Source organism: Gigantopelta aegis, chromosome 10 (genome assembly GCF_016097555.1).
Source record: "Gigantopelta aegis isolate Gae_Host chromosome 10, Gae_host_genome, whole genome shotgun sequence".
Lineage (NCBI taxonomy): Eukaryota > Metazoa > Mollusca > Gastropoda > Neomphalida > Peltospiridae > Gigantopelta > Gigantopelta aegis.
The window spans coordinates 11,725,176-11,752,619 of record NC_054708.1 but is presented as its reverse complement, the minus strand read 5'-3'; the positions used below and the strand labels follow the sequence as shown (position 1 = coordinate 11,752,619).

The window sequence follows — 27,444 nt, the reverse complement described above, 5'->3', positions numbered from 1 at the left end:
ATATTTCTTTAGTGTAAACTTGAATTTTTTCTCTTTAGTTTATAATGTCATAACCTACATGTATGTAGTTTTCTGTATTATTTTTTTTTTTAGCCCTGTGGAGTAAAACCGTTAATGAATCCATATTTTTTAACAATATATATTGAACATGCTAATAAAATTAAAATTTCAAGCAATAATATAATACTTTAAAAAAGAATTCTTTCTTTGGTGTAAACTGGAATTATTTTCTGTAGTTTTTAATGTTGTAACCTATGTATCATTTCCTGTCTTCCTATTTTTTTTTAACTGTGAGTAGAAAAACTTATAATTAATCCATAGGTTTTCGAGATTTAACGTTAAAACGAGACAAAATACTGACTTTAAGTTAATCTTTCTTGTCTGTCAGGACGGGCGAGAGTTACCTCACCTTGTCTACTTTCGTGACGTTGCAGGATTACCACTCGATGGACTAATGGTCTGCATTCATTGTCTAGTGTTTGCTTCGTGTTGTTTTAGGATTTTTTCTCTTTTTTTTCTTTGTTGTTGTTTTTTAATTAAAAAAAATAAATTTCTTCTCTCCATTTTGAGGATCTTTCACTCTCGCTCTCCATATCTCCTGTGAAATTATTCCTTACTACTAATGGGAAAATGTAAGAGGTTTCATCTCCTAAGACTATATGTCAAAATTAGCAAATGTTTGACGTCCAATAGCTGATGATTAATAAATCAGTGTGCTCTAGTGGTGTAGTTAAACAAGAGAAACTTTCGCTGTAATTAGTTCAAAAAGACTAATTTTTGGCTCCCCTTAACATGTGAATTTATATGGTATCACAGGGCTTGCTCTCTGGGTGATCAGAAAATTACACCAAATTATCTAAAAAATGCAAAACATTTTGCCAGTTCCTAAATTTGCAAATTTGTCGAGTGGCAGAGCTATCCCTGTATCAATATGGTGATATCTTAAATGACTCCCCATAATCTAAGTTAGAGGAGCTTTAATCAATCCACTGGCCTCAGTGGTGTCGTGGTTAAGCCATCGGACATGAGGCTGGTAGGTACAGGGTTCGTAGCTCGGTACCGGCTCACACCCAGAGTGAAGTTTGTTTTGTTTAACGACACCACTAGAGCACATTGATTTATTAATCATCGGCTGTTGGATGTCAAACATTTGGTCATTTTGACACAGTCATAGAGATGACACCCGCTACATTTTTCCATTAGTAGCATGGGATCTTTTATACGTACCATCCCACAGACAGGATAGCACATACCACAGCCTTTGATATACCAGTCGTGGTGCACTGGCTAGAGCGAAAAATAGCCCAATAGGCCCACCGACGGGGATCGATTCTAGTTGGACCATGCATCGAGCAAGTGTTTTCCCACTGAACTACGTCCCGCCCCACCCCACACCCAGAGTGAGTTTTAACGACTCACTGGGTAGGTGTAAGGACCACTACACCCTTTTCTCTCTCACTAACCAACTAACAACTAACCCACTGTCCTGGATAGACAGCCCAGACAGCCGAGGTGTGCACCCAGGACAGTGTGCTTGAATCTTAATTGGATACAAGCACGAAAAGAAGTTGAAATGAAATGAAATAATCCTAAAATTTTTTTACATCGAGGACCATAATACACATGTACAAGTTATCTTACATCGAGGACCATAATACACATGTACAAGTTATCTTACACCGAGGACCATAATACACATGTACAAGTTATCTTACATCGAGGACCATAATACACATGTACAAGTTATCTTACCTTGAGGACCATAATACACATGTACAAGTTATCTTACATCGAGGACCATAATACACATGTACAAGTTATCTTACATCGAGGACCATAATACACATGTACAAGTTATCTTACATCGAGGACCATAATACACATGTACAAGTTATCTTACATCGAGGACCATAATACACATGTACAAGTTATCTTACATCGAGAACCATAATACACATGTACAAGTTATCTTACCTTGAGGACCATAATACACATGTACAAGTTATCTTACATCGAGGACCATAATACACATGTAAAAGTTATCTTACATCGAGGACCATAATACACATGTACAAGTTATTTTACATCGAGGACCATAATACACATGTACAAGTTATCTTACATCGAGGACCATAATACAAGTACAAGTTATCTTTCCAGAGGTGACATCAACTTTTGCGTTTATCTCTACCTTCAATTTTAGCATTTGGCTCTCTTTCACAAATAGTCGATCCAAAATCAGTGAAACTTAGTCATAACTATATTCACCACAGTGCATGTTGTTGGTTGTTTTTTGTTTTGTTTGTTTTTTGCTTTAATTTTAAATAAAGATAATTAGATTTTAAAAAAGTAAAATCTTAATTTCACTCCAAAAATAAATAAATTTGTTAACCGAGACATAGATCTAATTCCATGGAATTATTGTATTGTTGGTGTTTTTTGTTTGCATTATTGAATGTTAATCAAGTTGACTTTTGTGTTAGTTTTGTGAAATGTAAATTTTATGTAATGGGAATTGGTTATTAAAAACATCTGTTATTTAGCAATGCATGTTAAATCAGTTATGTAATCAGAACCAATACATTGTACTGTTATAAAAGCGTCTCCAACCATCAGCAGATCATTTTCAACCTTGATAAGCATTTTTTACTTTACAACTCTTGAATCCTTTCATGGATGGTATTGATATTTGAAATCAATTCTATCAAGTTATGGTCTTTATACTGCACACTCAATGCCCATAAATCTTGACATTGTAGGAATTGGGTAACAAACATAATGGAACATTATTGCTTTTGAAACAATGTTCAGTTACCATGGTAGACAATGTTGTTCAGTAATTAGGTCACATTATTATATTCAGAAATGACAACAAAAAAAACCCCACCCAAAAACATGATTAATTGGGAGTCATTAATTAGGTCACATTATTATATTCTGAAATGACAAAAAACACACCCAAAAAGATGATTAATTGTGACTGTTCTTGCCCTTATTTTGACTTGTTCATAACCAAGCTGTGTTATGCAACATATCATATCAGTTTACGATTTGCACATTAAGTCACTACAGCAGAATCATATCCAGAGTTAATATTTCTGATTTGAGCATTCTCTCATTATAGCACAATTGTATTGTGAGTGTATGTATTTTTGATTTGAGCATTCTCTCACTAAGCACAATTGTATTGTGAGTGGATATTTCTGAGTTTAGGATTATCTCCCTACAACACAATCAGATTCTGATTAATATTCCTAATTTGAGCATTCTCTTTTTTACAGCACAAACCTATTCTGAGTTCATATTTATGGTTTGAACATTTCTGTCACCACAGTGCAAACATATTTTGAGTTAATTTGAGCATTATATCTCACTACATCACAATAATTATATTCTGAGTCAATAGATGTCACATCAAGTAGAACAGAAGAGTAATAATAAAAAAAAAAAATCTTATTTTTGTTCAGAAGATTGATGAAAGTGTCAAGGATCGGAGGGTGGGAGAAACGCGCGTGAATGCTGAAGATCTGGTGGAGGAGCTCATCAAAGACACGGACCTTGGTTTAGATGACAGCCAGGAGGAAAGTGAGTTTATTTTACAAAACAAACTCTTTGTCCTTTGGCATGATGTCAACTAGCCCAGAGTGTTGATAACTATCCAAATGTCCATCTAGCTCTCTTACCGTCAGAATACTCGGGCTAAAGGTTAGAGAATGTTGATAACTATCCAAATGTCCATCTAGCTCTCTTACCGTCAGAATACTCAGGCTAAAGGTTAGAGAGTGTTGATAACTATCCAAATGTCCATCTAGCTCTCTTACCGGGTTTCTGCCAGAGGGTAAAACGGATATGGTGCCATACCCAAATATTTTTGCAGATTTAATTTTTTAAAGTTAACTTTTTGTCAAAATTAATGACTTAACATTACTGTATGATTTTCTTAACCCTAACCCTAAATTTAACCCATTTTCTTTCTGGGGGAGGTCCCCATACCCTCTGTTGACTGGTTGCATTCAATTCCATAGCCCCATACCCAAACATTTCTTTCTGGCAGAAACAATGTCAGAGTACTTGGGCTGAATGTCAACATTAGTGATGTTCCAGTGATCGATCATTACAGGACCGGCCTCGGTGGCGTCGTGGCAGGCCATCGGTCTACAGGCTGGTAGGTACTGGGTTCGGATCCCAGTCGAGGATGGGATTTTTAATCCAGATACCGACTCCAAACCCTGAGTGAGTGCTCCGCAAGGCTCAATGGGTAGGTGTAAACCACTTGCACCGACCAGTGATCCATAACTGGTTCAACAAAGGCCATGGTTTGTGCTATCCTGCCTGTGGGAAGCGCAAATAAAAGATCCCTTGCTGCCAATCGGAAGAGTAGCCCATGTAGTGGCGACAGCGGGTTTCCTCTCAAAATCTGTGTGGTCCTGAACCATATGTCTGACGCCATATAACCGTAAATAAAATGTGTTGAGTGCGTCGTTAAATAAAACACTTCTTTCTTTCAATCATTACAACAAAAGTTGATCGATTTGGTTTTACCCATTAGGTGTTCAGCTATAAACATCCTCAATCGATTGTGTGGGGAAATGTAACTGTAATCTTTCGTCCATTTTATTTGATGGAAATGATGAAAATATGTTGGGGTTTGATTTTGTGTGTGTAAAGAAAAATTATATTAAATGGTTATTAATTGTAAAATTAGCGATTTGAAAAGAGTATATTATATATCCCAATGAATACGACAATAGGTGCTCGGTGCTTATAATTCACATTTTTGTAACCAAGTTTATAATGGAATGTTGACCGATTGGTGCCAACGGATTATAAGCGATGATTGGTGGTGAACTACCAACCGATTCCCAACACTAGTCGACATACATGTGTGTATTCTGATGGAAAGAAATAAGGGATCATACCAACACAGAACAGCAGAGAGTGGCTGCAGCAGAAATCTTCATCTATTGTGTCAGAAAGTTAATCCTGTTACTGACATCCAGTCTCATATTACTGACATCCAGACTCACATTACTGACATTCAGTCTCATATTACTGACATCCAGTCTCACATTACTGACATTCAGTCTCATATTACTGACATTTATCAGCCCCACATAACATCTTTATACAAATACAAATGTTTATTTGGATTGCCAATCATTTCACAGCATGTTCCACACACAAATACCTTACAATGCATATATGATATACATAAATACACATCTTGTTAATTAACAATAATGTTAAAAGTGAATATAAAATTGAAATGACAATGTCAAATTAAGTGTGTTTATCATCCATTAAAGGCTTTTGTAGGAGATATCGTTGGCACTATAATCTGCGATATTCTCCTAGGAGATATCGCTTCTTTTGTTACATCACTGCATATGGTTTCAGCGCTAAACAGGTGGTCGCCCGCTGTGGGGATGATCCCTGACCTGGTTGTTTTGTTGATATTATTGCCATAAATGCCATATGGTGTTTCTGTAGACGTTGAATTGACTTGCGACATCACGCTGTGAGGTCTCAGATTCAAGCATCCCTATAACTCGCCATCTGTCATTTTCACTGAGACGTGGCATGACAAAATTGCATCAAACAGTTCACTAATGGTGGGTTTTTTTACTTTTGGACTTCTGAAGGCTGCACAGAGTAGCAATGATATGCGACTGAATGTCTGGCCTTTTATGGTGAACACTGGACAGGATTTCTCCCGAATATTCCATGTTTCATGCACATTTTCTCTGGTTTACATCCATAAATCCATTCACAAATTTATTACTCCAAACAATCCATGTCACAATAACTTTTGCCTTTTAGTATATAAAACAGATTCTTTAATGCTTGCTGAAGTTAACAATATTGTAAACGGACTAAATATCAGATCTAGTACTGAAACAAAATAGATACACTTCCAGATTCCTTTTTCTTGTTTTCCAGTGGCCAAGTTACTTTCACTTTATCGATGGTACTTCTATACTACATTGATGTTCCAAATGTTTGTTTTTTAAACCTCATTATGTGATGTTAGTATTTTTCAACTTTTGTGACACTTTTGGATTCCTGTTTACATTAAAATAATTTTCAACATTGTAAAATATTATGTCTAATATATATTCCTTTAAATAATTTTCAGCATTTGTAAAATATTATGTCTAATATATATTCCTCTAGAAATAAAATAGCAGTAGATAATTTAGCCGCTCCTTTCTTTAAAACTTTTGGCTCGACTCTATATATACTGAGCATTTAATTTAGACTGATCGCAAGTTACAACTGTTCCAATATAACGTCTACTGGTTTGCTGCGCATCAAGTATTTAAAAATCAGTCTAAAACATTTGTCCGAATACTAGTCAAACTTTAGGGTCTCGAAATTACAATACTCATCTGTATAATAAACTTCCTGTAATCATGAAGTTTGCAAGTTTTAATTTCTGAACGTTCTGCAGGTCACAACGTCATTTGTAAATAATATATGACATCAGTAAATAAAAGGCGCTAACTGCAGTAAAAAGAAAAAGGGAATTCCCCATTTAAAAGTTCTGGTCCATATCGCACATATGTGTGATACAAAATAAATTTATCACACAGTTTGAAAATGTCTTTATTACTATAGTAAGATTGAATAGGTATGTAATAATATGGAGTCAAATAGCTTAAAAAGTGTATTAACTGGCAGTTCTGTAAATTCCTTTAATTTTGATCTTAAAAACAAATCCTCATCCACTATCATGTTGCTAATAGTCACTGAAATTTGGTCTACAGTACCAAGTGTTCTCTTGTTCCTGTCTCTCGGTTACAATTTTGGTATATAATTTCTATGATTTTGATAATAAATTATGCTATTACAAACATCTGTATGTTTGCTATGTTAATATTCTACTGGTTACTTATTATAAAATTAATTCTACGATGTTTATTGCAAACATGTTATACTGCAGTTGCTAATAACTCAAAAACTCTTAATTTTTCATTGTTTTCGCCCATCCTTTATAAGGAGGCACTGTGTCCCACATTCATGTTTTCCCAACCTTCTTTCATGGTTTGCCTCCCCCTTTATTTTTGTGTGCACCTCTTCTTTTTTTGCAGTCAACGTCAAAGGAAACAAACCTCTTGTCACTGTTTTTGAGGGGCAGGGGTTTGCAACCCCCCCATTAATTATCACCCAGCGAGAACAGTGTACATACATGTCCATATAGGATTCCATTGCTGTTAGAGTTAACTAATGCTTATATTAAATTAATTGTCATGTTAAGCCCAGTGGTACAGGGTCATCATTTTGGAATCAGTCCCTGTTGGTGGGCCCATTGGGCTATTTTTGCTCCAGCCAGTGCACCACGACTGGTATATCAAAAGCTGTGGTATGTGCTACCCTGTCTATGGGATGATGCATATAAAAGAATGTAGCGGGTTTCTTTTCTAAGACTGTCAGAATTAGCATGTTTGACATCCAATAGCTGATGATTAATAAATCAATGTGTGCTCAAGTGGTGTCGTTAAACAAAACAATTTTTTTTTTTACTTTTGTCATATTACTTCTCATCGTATAATTATTCTAGGTAATGCTTATTTTCTTTCTTTCTTTTTTTTTCTTTTCTTTTTTTTCTTCTTTCTTTTTCTTTTTTTAACCAGATCAGTGCTATTGTCAGCGTTGGAAACAGTCACATTCAATCAAATACAAGTCAAAATTTGTTAAAAAACCCTGCTGAGAGACCTTGTCAATGTGGACATGCATGATTGAGTATTAATTCAGAGATCCTGACTTGAATATTGAATAGACAGTCAAAGAACAATAGCAAGTTCCAAACGTTTATTGCTGAAAAAACCAGGGAAGTGGTGAAAGGTCACACTTTGTAAGATGTTTATAGACGAACAAATCACATCCCTCAAAATACTGTGACTGTAGTAATAAGTGTTAGATGGGGAAAGTCAGAGAGGAATTGCACCTTTAAAATATTTCAAGTGATGTTAATTCATAATCAACTGTATTACTTGACAAAATTGATTTATTAGTAATAGCTAAACTCTCTGTGTAATGATAAATCAAACAATCGTATTTTCAGTTATTAAAAGGTATATAGGCAAGTATCTTTGCAGTAAATTTTGTCGCTTTAGATCTACAAAGTGGCAAAAATAATTTAAAAGTTAAAAAATACAATTTTCAGTTTATTAAAAGAAAGCAAGAATGATTTTTTTATGTTAGGGATTTTATTTCGTAAGTCAGACATCAGAATAACTTGCTCTGAACCCATCCATCTGTGATTAGTCAACTGATTGACACTTGCCATTAACTCATGGCGATTTCTAATTGTTCACTGATATGTGGTAAGCTGGTTACCGTTCTTGTATAATGTTGCATTTATTTTTGTAATAATTAATGTAAGTATGACTATTTATTTATGGTAATAAATGTTTGAACATCAGGTGTTATTTGGTTATATAAGATGTTTACAGGATATAAGTTCATGTGATTTGGCACCAAATATTTTAATGGTAATGCCTAGCTGACCCATGAAAAGAATATATTATATGTTAAAAAATTAGAGCCTTTAAAAAGATAAAAGTTTTACAATTACATTTAGCCCAGTTATGTTAAAACATTTTGGAAATGAAAGTGGATATTTAAAAAATTATATTCTCAAGATGTAAAAAATCTTCTGTATCAACTACTTAAATAGATAGTCTGTAATTGCAGATGTGTTATGAAACACAGCTGTTAAATTGTTTTATTTGTATACAACATATTTTTAACTACATGTGGTGGTGGGGAGGGGGGGGGGGCAGATTCAATGAACACAGTTTAATGTATGATTGCATACTTAGCCTCATACTATGGAAAAAGCCTCATACTATGGAAAAGCAGTAATGTGGCCTATCGTAGACAAAAGAGCACAGTCCTGATTACTGTAGAATACTTTATTTTCGCGTGGAATTTATTTTCGTGTTTTTCGCTTGTGAATGAAATTCGTGAAAATATATTTCATGCGAAAATAAAGGCCGACAAAAAATAATAAAAATATGTAGTCTCGTTCAACTATACCACATTAGTTTCCTATGTACGAGGCTAAGTAGTAACAAAGCGGTGCTCCCTCCTGTCACGGAACAAACCACAAAACACAAAAGCTGTTTAAAACTTTAAAGGTAGGGTCAACTCAAACAAGAGCTTTATGTGTTGGAAAGATGCATACCCGGACCACCAACACATACTGACACTTTAGCAAATGAAAAACGCGTAATTTTAGAGTTAATAAAAAAACATGATTATTCCTGCTAACTGGGGACAGCCATTTTGTTTTGTTTTTGTGACGGCAGCTCCTGACCATTTTCTGTATGTACAGTGTAAACAAAAGCAGTAATTTTTGACACGGCACTTCTCTTTTATCAACCTGACTTGTAAAACAGCATAAATGACGTAGTAATACCGTATTTGACCGGAAATAAGCCCAGGGGGCCAAGACAACTCATTGTGAGCTTAGCTTGTAGTGGGCTTATTCCCAGACAAGGGGCCAGTTTTGTTGAGAATAAAAAGAAGATAATAATTAAAATAAATAATAATAATTAAATGAACTAGGAAGAAAACAAAAAACGTTCAGTAGCATATCTATTAAAGGGACACACCCTAGTTAAGTTTATTTGTTAACCATTACGGCGTTGTTTTTCGCTATTAAACCCCATTTTTCACAAATAAAATTGCACTTTACTTACATTTTATTATTTAGAATACACATTTCCATTCACCTGAAGTGCTTTTTGGTAATCCTGATGTTTGTAGAACCACGAAATGCATTTTTTGCATTTTTTCACAAAACGTGTTGTCGAGAAAAAACGTTAAGCAAGCGAGGTCCAATCTATTTTTAATGTCACAGACGTTGGTATATCACGTGACCGTTATCATTTTGGTTCGGTTTGTTTTCTCGTGCACGGTTCGCGCAATCAACATCCGATTTGTTGTTGTTCATTTGTGAGATTTTTCTTCACAGTTCGTGAACATTTTCAGTAACAATAAAGTTCAGACAAGTAAGTGTCTCAATACAAAACGTTACAAACCCTTAAAACCAATAATTTTGCTAAGTCTTACGATATCTGGAGAGGGGATACAACCAGGACAGAACAGTTGGAACATGTCCAGGAGAGGTGAAACGAACGCACCCCAAGTCTGTGAAATTTGTCGTGACGTAGGCATTGTTGTGCTTCTACCGGTGACATCAGAATACTAACTTTCAAAATTATTTCAAGCAATTGGGACATGGGGATTCCCATGGTATTTATCGATATAAAACCTGCTTTTTCACTCCATTTGATAAAAACGTGATCTAAGTGTGTTACAGGTTTGTAGATTAACCAAATTATAATTTATTTTCGCTGGATGGAACTAGGGTGTGCGGCTTTAATTAGTGTTCCATTTGTTATTAATAAATAATAATTGTTTATTAATTAAATTGTGGGTTTTTTACTAGTATCTAATTATCAGAAACACACCTTCTATGTTACAATTACTTACCAGTGCTGTTTATTTACATCCAAAATTTAATGCTGTGAAGACTTAAAACAACAGCAATTAACAACAAATTCAATAGCGTATACACACGTTTCTGACACAGGCAGCCAGCTTACTCTACAAAAAATTGTCAATCTAAGGTCATTGTTCTTAGCCAATCAGAATATGGTCTTTGCTTAATTAGCATTAACTGCGGACCCAGTGTGGTGGTAAAAATAGACATTGGTTTTTAGTTCATACTTGGGCTTGGATACTTCAAAGAAATACTGCAGGCATGAAATTGAAAACAATGTTACACACTGTTATTGTTAGACTGCTAAATCTCACTGGTGGTAAAATATTGAGTTACATTTGTGTTTAATTATCTGCAGGAGGTATGACCTTTTAAATGAACTTTGAGCAAACTTGCAATTTCGTGTTATTTATAAGGTGACGAAGTTGGGGGTGGGCTTATTTACAAATGAGGGCCTAATTTCTTAAATGCTATCAAAACGGAGGGGGGCTTATTCAAAGACATGGGCTTATTTCCGGTCAAATACGGTAATATAATAAACTATTTAACTAAATATATTTCAAGTTGCATTAACGGAACAAAATGGGGTTATAGTATGTTTCTCTGTTTAATAATCCAAAGGAAAAATGTACACTATTAGGCCTATTGATATGCTACGTTGGAGCAAAAACGACAACCCACGATACCCAAGTCATAATTTTCTTTTCTTTGGGACTACGTAATTGGTCAGTTCTGTGGTTTTAGATGGAAAAGTCTACTTAATCAATAGTTTTACAGATCTATTTACAGTAATAAACCATGTCCATTACAATTTTAGGGGAGACATGAAATATTCCACAATACCGGTATGTATTTTTGTGTCTAGACAGCGTCAGTTAATTGGCTTGTCTGGTTACCAATCAAATACACACCTGCCAATCAGGAATCACAGGTAGAAGCAACTAACAACATAGACCAATTAACTAAGAAAACACTCCGTATATCATTTCAGTACGTAGGTTAATGCATGGGCAAAACATTGTTAATTGTTTCGACTTGTTGTGTAGCCACTTAGAAAATGGTATTTTATTTTGTATTGAAAAATAATATATAGGGCCTATAGTGCTGGATATACTTATTGCTGGCTTTCTGGGATGTGTATTATTACAGAACATTGCAATGTATGACTATTTATCATCCCGCAAAAACCAGGTAGATTGTGTTTCTCTAGTTCTAAGGCTCATTCCTGACGTTACGCATTAAGTATTATGTAACCACCAGCTCGCCAGAGGGCGTACTCACTGAGATGGTACAAAATGGCTGCACCCGTTATATATAATAGCCGTCACATTAAACCGTTTTATTAATTAACTATACGATTATACATGTTGATATTAAGCAATAATGTGCATTATATATCATTGAATATGCATACCAGGCCAAATGCCTTAATTGTCCTCTCCTTTAAATCAAGAACATGATGATAAGTACATACATGATAATAAAACAATACTAACACTAAAAAGCTTTATGCCGTTTTCCTTCACATGTGCTAGCGATCAGTTCATCGGACAGTCTACACGTGTTTAACGACAGAAGTGGACATGCATTATCAAAGTATATTAAAAATGTGGAAGTGAAAAAATCCGGACTGGGCTATGTTCAGATGTTTCACAATTTTATTTTTATTTTTCGCAAAGGCCTGCAAGCCTAAAACCAAACTTAATCAAACTTAAGTTACTGAGTACTAGTAGCTTGTGCCTTCAAATTTCGTTTCGTTTGTTTTCGGTTTTTGTTTTTATAACAATTATACGGATTAAGAAAAACTGCACGTGGTAAGCAGCTTCTGTAAGCTTATTAACTTGTAAACAATAAAGTCTTGATTGGTTAAAGCAGGAAAACTGGTTTATGGTTTCACAGTTTAATTACAGCAGATCTCTACTGTGTATAGCACTCGTGTGTACATGTAGGATTAGTTCTACAGATTAGCGTAACAACCGGCAAAACTAAGTTCCGTTTTTAAAACAAAATTATTGACATCTGTACTTCGTTTTATTATTGATGGGGGTTGGGGGATTCACGAACATAAATGTTCGCAAATTGACCCATTTTCATTAAATCGCGAAAATTTGATCCCGCAAAAATAAAGTATTTTACAGTAATTGATGTCTTAATTATATTTCAGTACATAGTCATGACTGTATACATGGAAACAAACTCATTGCACAAGCATGCATGTACACACAACACATACATACAGCACACACACACATATACCGGTATGCACTAAGTATTTGTGTTGATATGGGGTTCCAGTGAGACAATGAGTAGGAAAAGGCAGCAGGTAAACAGTTCAGAAGAGGAAGAAGATAATTTTATGAAGTAAACTTAATAAAACAACATTAAAAAATTTTGGTTTCCTGATTTCCAAACAAGCTATTTTATAAAATAGATTTTAACTTTATTGGTTCAAGCATGCTGTCCCTGGCTCCATTCCACAAAGTGATTTTATTGCACTAAGATCACCTTAAGTGCATGACTACTTTGTACACTTAAGGTGATCTTAACACTAAGACCGGTTCATTTAACAGGGCTCTGTACTCACACACATCAGCTGTTTCATATATCTGTCCAGGATAGAGGTTAATACTGGAAGCCAGAAAACAAAATACATAAAGTGTACTACCGTAATTTTGCATTGTTCATGCCCAACCTCAAGTTGTAAAAGTGATACACATGCATTATTTTGCAGGTTAGTGTGTGCTTCAGGCAATGTCAGTCATTGATTAAATTGTTCTTGTGAGAGTTATGTACTAGTATTACACTGTGTACTTGTGAAATTTGCACATCAAACTGTCTCAGTGTTGGAATTTCTCATCATGTATGGGGGTCAAGACGTAGCCCAGTGGTAAAATGTTCGCTTGATGTGCAGTCGGACTAGGATCGATCCCCATCAGTGGACCCATTGGGCTATTTCTCGTTCCAGCCAGTGTTCCACAACTGGTGTAACAAAGGCTGTGTGTACTATCCTATCTGTGGGTGCATATAAAAGATCCCTTGCTGCTAATCGAAAAGAGTAACCCATGAAGTGGCGACAGCAGGTTTCCTCTCAATAGCTGTATGGTCCTTAACCATATGTCTGACTCCATATAACCGTAAATAAAATATGTTGAGTGTGTTGTTAAATAAAACATCTCCTTTCCTTCCTTCACATCAGGCAATATTACCAAATCTGCAAAAAAAATTCTAACATAAATTTCACTTACTACAGAGATACAGACTTACATAGTCTGTGGCCTGGGTTTGAATTATGATATATTATTTGTGACACAGAAGCATGATGATGTGTTTTTTTATGAGAAAAAAACAAAAAGAAAACCAAGAAAAAACTTGTTTGGAAATTTTCTATTTCATTGTTTAATTCAATTATATGCGACTGTAACTGCAAAAAGGGATACAGATACGGCATGACGTCATTCATAGCAAACAACTGGCCTCGGCGTCGTGGTAGGCCATCGGCCTACAGGCTGGTAGGTACTGGGTTCAGATCCCAGTCGAGGCATGGGATTTTTAATCCAGATACCGACTCCAAACCCTGAGTGAGTGTTCCGCAAGGCTCAATGGGTAGGTGTAAACCACTTGCACCGACCAGTGATCCATAACTGGTTCAACAAAGGCCATGTTTTGTGCTCTCCTGCTTGTGGGAAGCGCAAATAAAAGATCCCTTGCTGCTAATTGGAAGAGTAGCCCATATATTGGCAACAGCGGGTTTCCTCTCAAAATCTGTGTGGTCCTTAATCATATGTCGTAAATAAAATGTGTTGAGTGCGTCGTTAAATAAAACATTTCTTTCATAGAAAACATTTAAAATAATGGAATTTCAGTGTAACATGTTTGGACCCTTGTTCCTTGAAAATGTTGTCAACATGTAAGCATGTAATACCACATGTATATTACATGTACCATAGATGAAAAACAAAATGTGTTTCTTGTCTAATTTATTATATTTTTGTAATGATTCTGAAACACTAGCTTTACAGTATTTTAAGACTATATGTCAGCAAATTACCAAATGTTTGACATCCATAGCTGCTGCTGATTATTAAATAAATCAATGTGCTCTGGTGGTATAGTTAAAGCCAACTTTAACAAATAGAGTGGGCCCATTGGACTATTTCTTGTTCCAGCCAGTGCACCACAACTGGTATATCAAAGGCTGTAGTATGTGCTATCCTGTCTGGGATGGTGCATATAAAAGATCCCTTTCTACTAATGGAAAAAAATGTAGTGGGTTTCTCCTCTATGACTCAAAATGACCATATGTTTGACATCCAATAGCCAATGATTAATAAATCAATGTGCTCTAGTGGTGTCGTTAAACAAAACACTTCTTTTTACTATCAAAAACTGTAAAACCCCCCTCACCATTTTTTTTTTTAAATCTTTATTTTTCTCCGATCTGTACCTTTTTTCACAGACAGTTGCACATGTTATTGTTACGTTACTGTTACAAACTACTTATTTAAGCAGTTACATTATTTTGTTTTACAAATTTGTTTTTGTTAAAGCAACAGCTACATGTGTACATGTAAAGGCTGAACCATATTGTTAACAACTATGATAAATCACTCTCTGAGTCCTACATGTACCTTTAATTATCATTACATTGTCCAGGAGTCAGATGTAGCCCAGTGGTAAAGCGCTCGCTTGATGCGTGGTCGGTTTGGGATCGATCCCCGTCCCATTGGGCTATTTCTCGCTACAGCCAGTGTGCCACGACTGGTATGTACATCAAAGGCCGTGGTATGTGCTATCCTGTCTATGGGATGGTGCATATAAAAGATCCCTTGCTGCTAGTGGTGACAGCTGGTTTCCTCTCTCAATATCTTTGTGGTCCATAATCATATGTCCAACGCCATATAACAGTAAATAAAATGTGTTGAGTGCGTCGTTAAATAAAAACATTTCCTTCATTAGATTTTCACCACACCTTTCCAAACATAGATCATGAAAAACTCCATTACAATGACACTAATTCCATATGCTAGATTATAACTATGTCAGACTCACCTAAATTACTGAAATTTACTTTGCTGGCTGCCATTTTGTGTTTTTATGGAATACTCTTCAAGAGGGATGATATCGATGTGGCGTAATCTAATAATATCATGACATGCGCTAAGGTATAATGCATTCATCATGCTTAATTACATCAAATACTTAGGAGGCTTCCACCCGTATTGAAGAGTATTCCATAAAAAAGCAAAATGACAGTGAAAAATTGCATGTGTTCTGTCCTAGGAGATTTTAACAAACTCGATAATAGTGATTAGGTTTCAGTCTAATATGTGGAATCCATGTCAATAGTTTTTTTCATGATTTATGTTTGGACAAAAAGTGGAGAAAATCTAACAGTAATTAAAGGTAGGAGAGTAAATTATTGTAGTTGTTAATAATAAGGTTCGAACTTTAGTAACAAACTAGGAACTAGTACATTAGCTAATTGACATAATAAATATACATTTATATATATTTATATGTCACAGGAGTTTGCCATTTGCTGTGGGGGGTTTTTTTTTTTTTTTTTTTTTTATTTATTTATTTTTATAAATGCTTTTAATAAAGATTAATGGAACACAAAGTTAATTAATAAATATAATTTGTCAATCTTGTTTTTAATATGGACAATTTTAACCAGTACATGTTTGGCATGTTAATGTGTTTTTATTTTGTCAAAAGCTCAAGCAATAATATAGATTAACAATTAAATAATGACTATTTTCCATATTAAACAAATATACTTGACAAATCTGTAAATATTAATTTTACACCAGTTTTCAAATAAAAAAAATTGTTTTTTGTTGTGGGTTTTTTGGGGGTGGGGGGTTGTTGAATAATACTAGATATTTTCATTTTTTTTAACTGTATACTACTAACTCCAGTTGCTTGCTTGCAAATTGCTGGCTTCTACATTGTTTCATAATTGATACATTTTATCAGAGTTTTCAGGAGCTATGAAAACATGTATACACACACATATATTTAATTGTATAGTGTATTTCTGGATATTATTCCATTAATTAGTTTATTTCAGAAATTCTGATTATGATGTATATTTTAAAAGAAGTTATCAAATAAATGAATAACATTTAATCCATGATTCTGATTCCATATCCAGTATATCATAGGCAGTGGTAGGTGCTATCCTGTCTGTATGATGGTGTATATAAAAGATCCCTTGTTACTAATGGAAAAATGCAGGTTTCCTCTCTGAGACTATATGTCAAAATTACCAAATGTTTATTTCCGTGTTTATATTCCAAAGTTAATGATTATATTCAAGCATGCTGTCCTGGGCACACACTTGAGCTATCTGGGCTGTCTGTTAGTATAGTGGGTTAACAATTATATATAATATAGAAAGGTCAGTTGCAGAATGGATTTACACCTCATTGAGCCATTAAAACTTGCTCTGGGTTGGTATTGGGATGTGAACCCAGCACCTACCAGCCTGAAGTCTTATGGTTTAACCATTGATAACCATTGCCTGACCTAGATCTGTATGTCTTATGGTTTAACCATTGATAACCACTGCCTGACCTAGATCTGTATGTCTTATGGTTTAACCATTGATAACCACTGCCTGACCTAGATCTGTATGTCTTTTCACTTGTAATAAACAGTCGCTCCAGCCAGTGCTCCATAACTGTTGTAACAAAGGCTGTGGTATGTACTATCTTGTCTGTGGGATGGTGCATATGAAAGATTCCTTGCTGCTAATTGAAAAGAGTAGTGTCGTTAAACAAAACCAACATCTTCTGATTCCATATGACTGAGTCTGCCAAAAAGGGTACAGATACGGAAAACTGGCAAATATTTTTGTTATAATATATGGTAGTTGTCTCTATTTTTTTAAAGACAAAGAGTTTAAAGAATTTAATGCCAGTAATTTGAGCAATTTATATACTCAAACTATCATTTATCATTAAGTAAAAATAAAATAAACACAATATGCAACAAAAACATGCTTTACTTTTGGTGTTCTGTATTAAATGCTTAGATGTTGATATAATTTCCATCAATTAACATGTTTGACACTGCCATTTTAAAATTCCACTTCATTTTAAATGTTTTCTGTAAATGATGGCTTGCCATATCTGTAGACCTGTATTCTTTTTCGCAGATGAGGTCACTTTTTTTTTTTTTAGAAGAGTCTTAATTTAAAAGGATAAAATCGGTACTAGTGTTTTTTGTCAACTTGTCAGTTAACTTTGATAAATTATATACGATGCATTAAATGATTTTACCAACTTGTATATAGTTAAGCATATATCCAAGACATTTATTATATGTAAGCTAAAACATGTAGGATTGAAATATTTTAAATATGTTAAAATTACTATAGTGCATAATATACATATCTGCACACAAAAAACAAACAATTTTTTTTAAGCAAACCTTTTCAAATGTTTTTTATATATAAAACTTGACATTGAAGTCATTCTTGTGCTTTCACTCGACATCTAATAGCCAGTGTTTTAGTTCATCTTGAGGTGTCATTCATTTCTTCATTCATTCAGTCATTTCTTCATTCATTTCTTCTGTCATTCATCCATCCATTCATTCCCTCACTTTACTTCAGTAATGTCTATTAACATTTAAGTCATTTATACATTATGTTATTTCACATATTTTCTTTGTATTTTCAGCGTCTGGTCTGCAGTTGCTAGTGGGAAAAGATGGCACCATGGCACTAAGATAACCAGCTTTAACCTTTTACAGTGTAATTTAGCTCAACAAATATGCATGTTTTCGTCTTTTTAAAAACATACTTTATCCATCCATTGTCCGGTACATGTATGTCGTATTTTAATATATAATCAACAGATAGTATATTTTTATTTTCCAGTTTGTGTTCAGTGGAATAAATTATATTATTATTTAAATGGAAATATATTTGGTACTATATGCTGAATCATAGATATGTGATTATTTGACACCGTTTTTGTTTGTCTTTTTAATAGATTTTTCTGGTTAATAATATTGTGACTTTTTAATTGTAAATATCGTTTAAGATGATATTTTTTGCCTTCAAAAAATGAATACATGTACATGTGTTGTTACCCCCAAAGTGATAGGTCACAAATACTCATTTAATTACACTGATAACATAAACATATATAAAGGATAATTTATTATCCATTTGTGTGCTCTTAGCCTACTGTACATGAGTGCATACTTTTGTGTATGTGTGTGGTTCCGTGTGGGTGGGTGGGTGCCTATTTTCGCATATGACAGTGCGTATGTTACTTCATAGATCTACTACTAAGTATATTTAACATCAGACACTTTGGCCTGCTGTTTACTATTGAGAACAAACATAAAATGTCTTTAATATGTTTTAGAATTGGCAACTGATGTTGAACATCGCTGGTTTATAAATATTGTAACCTCTGGGAGTTGATACAGTGGTTGGAATTTAATTTTTTATTTGTTAATGGTGTGTTTTGACTGAGCTCATAAAGTCATGTGTTACTGTATCTGTCTCATGCCATTACACTTTTGTTCAAATGTATTTTTAAAAATAAATTTCAATTATATATATCTCATTAAAAACAAATTCAGTGGCTGACAGTCTTGCAGATTCTAAAAGGTAAATCATACATATATATATATATGATACTCAGACAACAGTTATTTATAGGCTAATGTTTGTGGTAATCTTGTGTATGTACATGTATGTATCTTTAAAAATGGCTAGAGTACATATTTTATCTTTGAGAAGAATTCCTGCATTTACCTGTCACCAACTCGGATCTTTAATTATTAGCATTATAAAATGTGTCAGGTACTGAAATAGATCTACACATGTAATTACTACTATATGGTCAGTCTTTTAAAGAAATGCATTGTTTGTTTGGTGTGGAAGTCTATTAAAGGTGCAAGATAGTGTATAGTAGTATGCACAGTATAGAGCTACAGGTATGGAATTTTAATTAAATTTGTTTTAATATTATTGGTTAAATGAAATTAAATTTGTTTATATTAGTTCTAAATTAAATAAGAAGTATGGATGTACTTTAAATCGACCATCATAAAGAAAAATTGGGACTTCATAAAGATGTACATTTTTTTTTTTAGTTTGATGCTAATGAGTTAGAAAGGTATTTAATAATTATATGCCCCTACAAGAAGGCATCTCTCGAAATGTGGGATTATATACACTTATAGTACATTGTAGATCCAACTATTACAAGTAGCCAATGTTAATCTATTCATCATTAATTGATATAATATGTTTTTATTATCAATGTGATCAGCTGCTGGTTAAACATCAAAGAAGACAAAATTAATCTGCCAGTTCATACATCTTTCTGTATAAAATAATCTCCTTCAACTGACCGACTGAAATGTTGTGTTTGGTCACAGAAAACTTCCAGTATGAGCTACACTTCGGCAAACCAAGTCACAATTACTCGAATAGCTCCATTTCTTTTTGATGAACTGATCCAAATTATGTGCCAAAATTACCTCATGAAAACTGTGCAAATCTTTATATTTTGGACTTCATCCTACAGGACATTAAAAATTGAATAGCACCACAAATACACCCGCCCGCTACCGACCCTGGTCAGGCTGCTGGTGCTCTCTTGCATTTGTCAGCATGGGCGGTCTGCTCTCCCACCCACCCCAAACCCTTTCCTGTCCTGGACGGAGGAGGCGGCATGGGCCGACACATGCACCCATGACAGGCGTGCGCTAAAACAGCTTACTCTGAATGTGCACGTTAAACCCTATGACCTGACCTGACCTCACAGGAAACCAAATTGTGTTTATTAAGAGTAACTGAATCCTTATCTAAATATGTACATGCATGATGTACTAAGTTGTCTGTTTCCTTGATGCCTTTATTGATTGGAGAAAAGTATTCCTTGAAAATCTGTCTTCGACGCAGCTGTTGAGAATAGCATGTTGATTGTGGGTTATGGTTGGTGACAGTGAAATGCAGGATCACTTTAATAATGTTTTATATGTATTTTGTGCATCCGTCCTTTTCATTGATTCTGATGTGTTTGTCACATTAACGAAGCTTTATATATGTACATGTACATAGTAAAGTTGTTATTTAAAATTAATTGCTGAAAGAATGTTTCTGAAAGCAAAAACTTTTTGTCTCATCAATCAAAACTATTTTATGACTTAGTGAATTTTAAAATTAGTAGGGTTACGTTTTTTAATCAAAATGACTAAAATATAGCTATATAGAAAGTTTTTGTGTGTGTACAGGACTGTCTATGGAACAAAAAGTTAAAATTTGTTTTGTTTAACAACACCACTAGAGCACATTGATTTATTAATCATCAGCTATTGGATGTCAAACATATGGTCATTTTGACACAGTCATAGAGAAGAAAGCTGCTACATTATTCCATTAGTAACAAGGGATCTTTTATACGCACCATCCCACAGACAGGATAGCACATACCACAGCCTTTATACATGTATGGAGTCTTGTTGCTGTAGACCTTGCTACTTAAGGAGAGCCATTACTCCCCATCACTCTCATTAGACTAGTTCAAAGAGAGAAATTTATGCCGCCTTCGAGGTGAATTGGAAAACAAAAGTGTAGGGAACATTTAATCACTCCCTATGAATATTTTTCACAGCAAAATTATCAGTGTATTTTTTAAACACACCAAACACCTGTTAAAGTAAGCAAAGCAGTTATCATGTTACCACTCGATTAAAATTTTAATTTTTTTTTAGAAAATAATAATGTTATTTCGATGTTGAGTGGACCACTAAACTGAAGATATTGATTGTTAAAAATGATAGTTTGTGACAATTACTAGTCTTAAGAATATGTTCTCAACCGTGAGTTATCATGTGCTCGTAAGATTACAGAAGTGGGCGATAATGACTGTATTGAGAACAGTCTTTGTATGATTATCAAGAGCAGAAAAGTATATGTGAAAACTTGGGGTTTTTAAAAAAATATGTTAGGTTTTTGTTGTAATTTATTTTGCTTTTGTACTAATAAGAAAATTCAAATGTGGGTCATGGGCACGATATGTCACTGTGTTCTGGATGGGTTGAATGGAAACTTTTATATGGAATGGCTCACTGCCCAGTACACAGTCCGTGCTTACAAAACTTTTAAAGTCTAGACTCAATCTTTAATAATGTCACACACATACAATTTGCTTGACGTCATGACATTACTACTGTCTCACGCTCTATTAATCTAGTCTAGACTCTTAACAGTTTTATAAGCACCAGTCCAGATGTTTGAATTTTCTTACACTTACAGTGACTTACAGGCGTTTTACAGTTTTTGTACGAAGAAACTTTGTGATGTTGTCAGGGTTATGGTATTGTTTTTTATCGTCAGTGTTTCATATAGGCCTATATATCTACATGTATGTGTTTAGTTGTAATGCATTACATATATTTATACATTTGATTTGCTTATCTACATATATGTATATATTAAAGTGAGCTGCTGATTCTTAGAATGGATTTAGCCCATTTACCTACATTGTGTATACACTTCATAGTCATTGAGACCCACTATAGCATCAGAGCCTTGCTTTTTATTGTTTGTTTTGGTTTATGCATAATAGTGTTTCAGTATTGTATGGCTCGATTACAATCTATACATTCACAAGTGCACATATGCACACACACGCACACACAACAGACATGCATACACGCATACACCACACACACATACATGCACACACACACATACACGCACACACCACACGTGCATACACACCACACACACATGCATGTACGCATGTAATTACTTGAATGTATGCGCATGCACACTCACATATAACACACACAAAAACAGTACACACATGTAGTATGTTTAAATTAGTATGTGTTTATGTATGTTTTGTGTATTGTTTCCAATATCCAATGTTAACAGCATTTATTTAATGCTGTACCAGAAATTATAGCATATGAGGGAATTGGCCACATTTTCCCAATATGCCCACCCTCAGATAAAATTTAACTTTGGTATTCACAAACCCACCGATATAGAACAAACAATTTCAACTGAACCTTCTCCCAATCACAAACTCATGCCTGTACATATACCTGTATCTAGATATACACACATGCTCATATATGTATATACAAATGGTACATTTACAGTATAACCTACACATACAATCTTTCTCACGCACGCACACACACACATGTACACACGTACACAAATGTGCAAACACACACACGTGAACTTGTCACTTTTATAATGTAGCACAAATTGAAAAATAATTAATTTCATATTTATTACATACTCATTTAAAAAACATTGTTTTGATTCATTTCTGGCATCACCAAAATGGCAAACTAAACATTAAATGACAGAAGTGTCTCCAAGGTACAGATATATAACTATAGGTGGTAGTTGTACTTAGAAGGGCCATTTTCATCTCTAGACCATGTTACTATAATTATACAGGACTTAAAAGTTTGTAGTCACTGATTAAAAAAAATATTTTCTGTCTAGTTTTTAAATAAAACCAATGTGGAGGTACAACTTTAGGCACGGCCAGTCAGTTTTGCTGTACATTTCACTTTTCAGTAAGGCAGACTCTTAGTTTCAACCCATAAAAATGAACGCATAAGCATCATTAATTAATCAACAAACCTGTAACACGTGTGTGTAAAGTTACAATAGAATTAAACAAGAGTCTGTGATGTTAAAACATGGAAACAGAACAGCTGGCTCATGTCCATATCCCGTGTTTTTAAAAATGTTGATTGCTGGAAATAAGTTATATTTGAACTCTGGAGACTGGTTCTGTAAAGTGTAAGAGATACCTCTCAACATAGGTTGTGTTTTTGTTTTCATATTTCAGTACTTTGTATCTTTAACATTTTATGCTTGTCAATGCAAAGATTAAAATGTAAAATATTATGGTGTCTACATGGATTGTAAAGGGACAAAATGGCAAGTATTGTGTTATATGTCACAGATTTCTTCTCTAGTTATTTCAGTTTTATTCGTTTTAATTAGTACTTTGCTGATGATTAATTATTTTTAGCAAGATGTGTATGAGTAATTGGAGCAAATTATATATTCCATTGCCTCCATATGTACATGTATGCATGAAATGATGGTGCTTCTATTTTTTATTTTTTTTTAAATTATCATTATTATTATTGTGTTTTGGTATTTTTGTTTTGTTTTACTATGTGGTTTTACTGACTTGACAACAATTGTCATGTTGTTATACGTTTTAAAACGTCTACTGTGAAACCTGTATAGAAGTAGTTGCCTAACTGTAGGGAAGTATTGAAAAGTGATCCATCAAGACAGGCATATTGAACGACCAAATTAATTAAGGGCCAGTTTACTTTTGGTGATTTTTCGCTGGTCTTGTGATTGTTTAGAAAGTTTTAACCACAGATTATTTCTAAACGTTGTTTCGGTAAAATATGACCAGCAACACTGGGTTAAATTGATGTAGATTCAGAGCTTCTAGATTATGGTAACCCCACTCCCGTGGCTAGTGATATTCAATGTTGGGCTAGTAAATAACTACTACTGCCATGCCTGAGAGGGTTTCTAGAGTGTGGTAACCACACTCCCATGGCTAGTGATCGTAAATAACTACTATTGCCATGCCCGACGGTTAGTAAAAAAAGTTTTGTCAAATGTTGCAGTTAAGTCTATTTGGTAAATATGAATATCATGCCCCCACCTCAAACCCCCAATGTTAGTGATTTCAAGCTCTATCTCCCTCTTTAAGTGACATGTGATTGTTACTATTATTTAGTAAAATTGTATTAACTAAAGTAAGTAAAGTAGGGCTAGTGAATTTTTAATTATGGCTAGTAAATGTTTTAAATCACCGATCCCATGGCTAGTGGATTTTATAAAAAAATTCTAGAAGCCCTGAGTAGATTAGAGGCTTCTGATATAATTGTTTCATTCGCATGTTGCTCGTGCAAATCTAATATTGTGTAAAGAGAAGTGGGTTACATAGATTTATTTATCTGAGTCTACCACTGCCAAATATAGTGGCATTCAACCCACATTACTGACATTGTTTACAATTGTCACAAATGAAAAGAATGATAATGGATGATAAAAAGAATACCTGCCTTGTGTCTTGCGATATCATATTTTATCAGCACTCATTAATAAAAGTATAAAAATCCTTGGCAAGCCTCGGATTGCATACTTTTATCAATCCGTGCTGATAAATTATGATATCACAAGACACTCGGGGAGTATCCTCTATTACTGCATAACCGATAAATAGATGACGCAGATTTTAAATTCTCAGAGGCCTGCAATTCCATCTTTATGCTTAATAAAACTGCTGAAATTTATGGGGAAATATTACATTCTTAAAAGTATATGTAGGTAATAAATAATGTACCGCTCTTGTTTTCATTAGATAAATTTTATTATGAAACTGAAGTATAATATTCTGTACATGTATTTGTCATGATAAAATTAAATTTATCTCCCTACTGTGCTGCATATTTAATGCATATTGCCCACTGCTAGGGCATCAAGTGGCTTTAATATAGTATTACGGTTAGTCTGCTTAGCTTCTTGTGTTCAGAAATTACATGTAGGATGTTTGGTGAAATATTGTGATACATTTATGATATATAATGTTTAAAATGTACATGTTAAAAAATAATGTTTCATTTAATGCACTGTTTTGTGAAGAAGAATGTTTTAAAATGCTTTATACTATGCTGTTTATATGTAACTAGTTTGAAGTTAATGCATTACATGAATTCGGAAGCAAATGACGTTGTTAATGTCATATTCATGAACCCATATTTGCAAGCCAAAGGTTCTATTCTGTCCTCGTATTGATTATCAGTATGGAATGAGACCTTTGGCTTGTGAAGATGATGCGAACACTGAAGTGGAAATGGTATACGAGTATATATTATTTTATGATTACTGCTCAGCATCCCATGGTTATACAAATAAATAGTAATTATTACACGAGCGTGTTTGCTGCTATACGAAACGTGTATGGCTCCTGTAGTAACCTGCAGTTTATTTGTCTAGCTTTATATTCCCATTATGGTGCTATTGCTGCTGTCTCGTTGTGTTACAGGGTGCCTATGTGTTCAATGCAAGTGTTTTGGCTAACATCTTAAATCATACTGTCACAGATTTAAGGACCTTATTTCTCGAAAAAGTGGATAATAAATAAAAAATTATATCAATGTTTGGAAACCAAATCTGGCTATTGAATCACCATAACTAAACCATGATGGAATGAAATCCATGTCAATCCTCTTGGCAATATTAATGTTTAAATTATGGACCATTGCCATAATTCAATAATTTTTTACAAAATATCATTACTAAGTGGAGTACATGTGTATGTTGGTTACATAGATCATTGAATAAAGTACATTTAGGGACAAATCAAATACATATCTTTCACGTAATACTTTGTTGGGCCATTTAATAGGTCAGTGGTCTGTGACAATATGCCTTTAAGGCTAGATCACATTATACAACATGACTCATTTGTATGATGCGACTCAACTGGATGGTTGCATTTCGTCGTCAATCATGACCCATCCACACTATATGGCGGCCATCGTATGTGACCGAATATATTTGGTCATGTCAAATGCTGTCTGGTCACTAAAAATCAATCTGAGATAACTGGCTTTTCAATATACACAGCATGACACAACTCAGCTTGACAGCTGAGTTGTGTCGCGTCGTATAATGTGATCTAGGCTTTATTGATAAGATAGAATCGCAGACCTCCACATTTAGAAGAAGTTGTCACTCTTTGCCTCCCTATCACTCCCCTGAGACTAGTTCAAGGAAAGTTATATATATATATATATAGCATGTAAATTTATGTGATATCAATATGACTCCCCATAATCTCAGTATGGGGAGCAAATAATCATTCTCCTGGACTTTCTTCATGTCGAGGTCTGGAATCGATGATAGAAAGTCTGTATTTTAAAGAAGGAATCCATATCAGGAATATTGTTTACATGTTAACATTTGGTAGTCCCACAATTTGTCCATGACATTTTATAAAACCTGTTTCAGAAATAATTATTTCAGGAAGTGGGATCCAAATACACCCATCACCCAGAAAATACAAATACATGAATGAAAAACCTATAGATTTATCTGGAATCTTCACATTTTAATGCCACCCAAAAACTGTTCATTCTATTCATTAACTATGTCCTTGCATGTTCTTGTTTTGTGATGAAAACTTCACAGTAATCCATTACTGGTCAAGATATTGCAGAGTTCCCCAGATTATTGGTCAAAGGTCATTTTCATCTTTGAAAGTATAATAATGTAATTGGCTTTATATGTATATAAAAACAAGAACAAAAACCACCCAAGAATGACAATGATCCCTACCCACACAGCTCAGCAGACATAAAAAATAAGTGACATCATCCCATGCCATCCACACACTGATATTATTCCAATTTAGTAAGCCTTACATTGTATTTGTCTTAATAATGTTAGGGAAGTTGCATGTGTAAATAAAATATTTTGTTGGCCAGTGATATATTGTAGAGTTAGTTGCCAGTATCTTAGTCATTTACAAGTCTAATTAGTAAATATAAAACCATTTAATGTGTCTTCTAATTACCAAAGACTGAGGTACATGTAATCTTAGCTTATACCGGTATGTGTATCTTGTAAGTTGTTGGGTTGTGAGCAGTGTAGTTGGAATTCCCAATACTTTTACTGGTGAATGAAATCTAGCTGTAGTTGTATAGGCTACTTTTCCAAAACATTGTGTTACTTGTTAATAGAATTAAAGATAAATTTGTTTAAAAAAATAACTATGTCTATAAATTTTGCATTGGTTGTTCATTGTATCCCATTGATCTATCGTAGAATTTTCAAACTACCCAAAATAAAATCTAAGACTATTTGACTTTTCTGTATGTAAAACTAC

General features: G+C 34.1%; 1 protein-coding gene across 2 annotated transcripts in view; it reads left to right on the top strand.

Annotated features, from left to right (window-relative positions):
• LOC121384644 (protein FAM102B-like) overlaps positions 1-8,425 on the top strand; it is a 33,734-nt gene extending 25,309 nt beyond the window's left edge. Inside the window, exons 7-9 of one of the 2 annotated variants that reach the window (XM_041515118.1) lie at positions 389-457; positions 3,468-3,585; positions 7,635-8,425. In XM_041515118.1, the coding sequence (XP_041371052.1) occupies positions 389-457; positions 3,468-3,585; positions 7,635-7,711 (264 nt within the window). In that variant the 3' untranslated portion in view covers positions 7,712-8,425. The remainder of the gene's footprint in view (positions 1-388; positions 458-3,467; positions 3,586-7,634) is intronic. The other variant, XM_041515119.1, reaches the window with a different exon arrangement.
• The last annotated feature ends 19,019 nt before the right edge of the window (positions 8,426-27,444 follow it).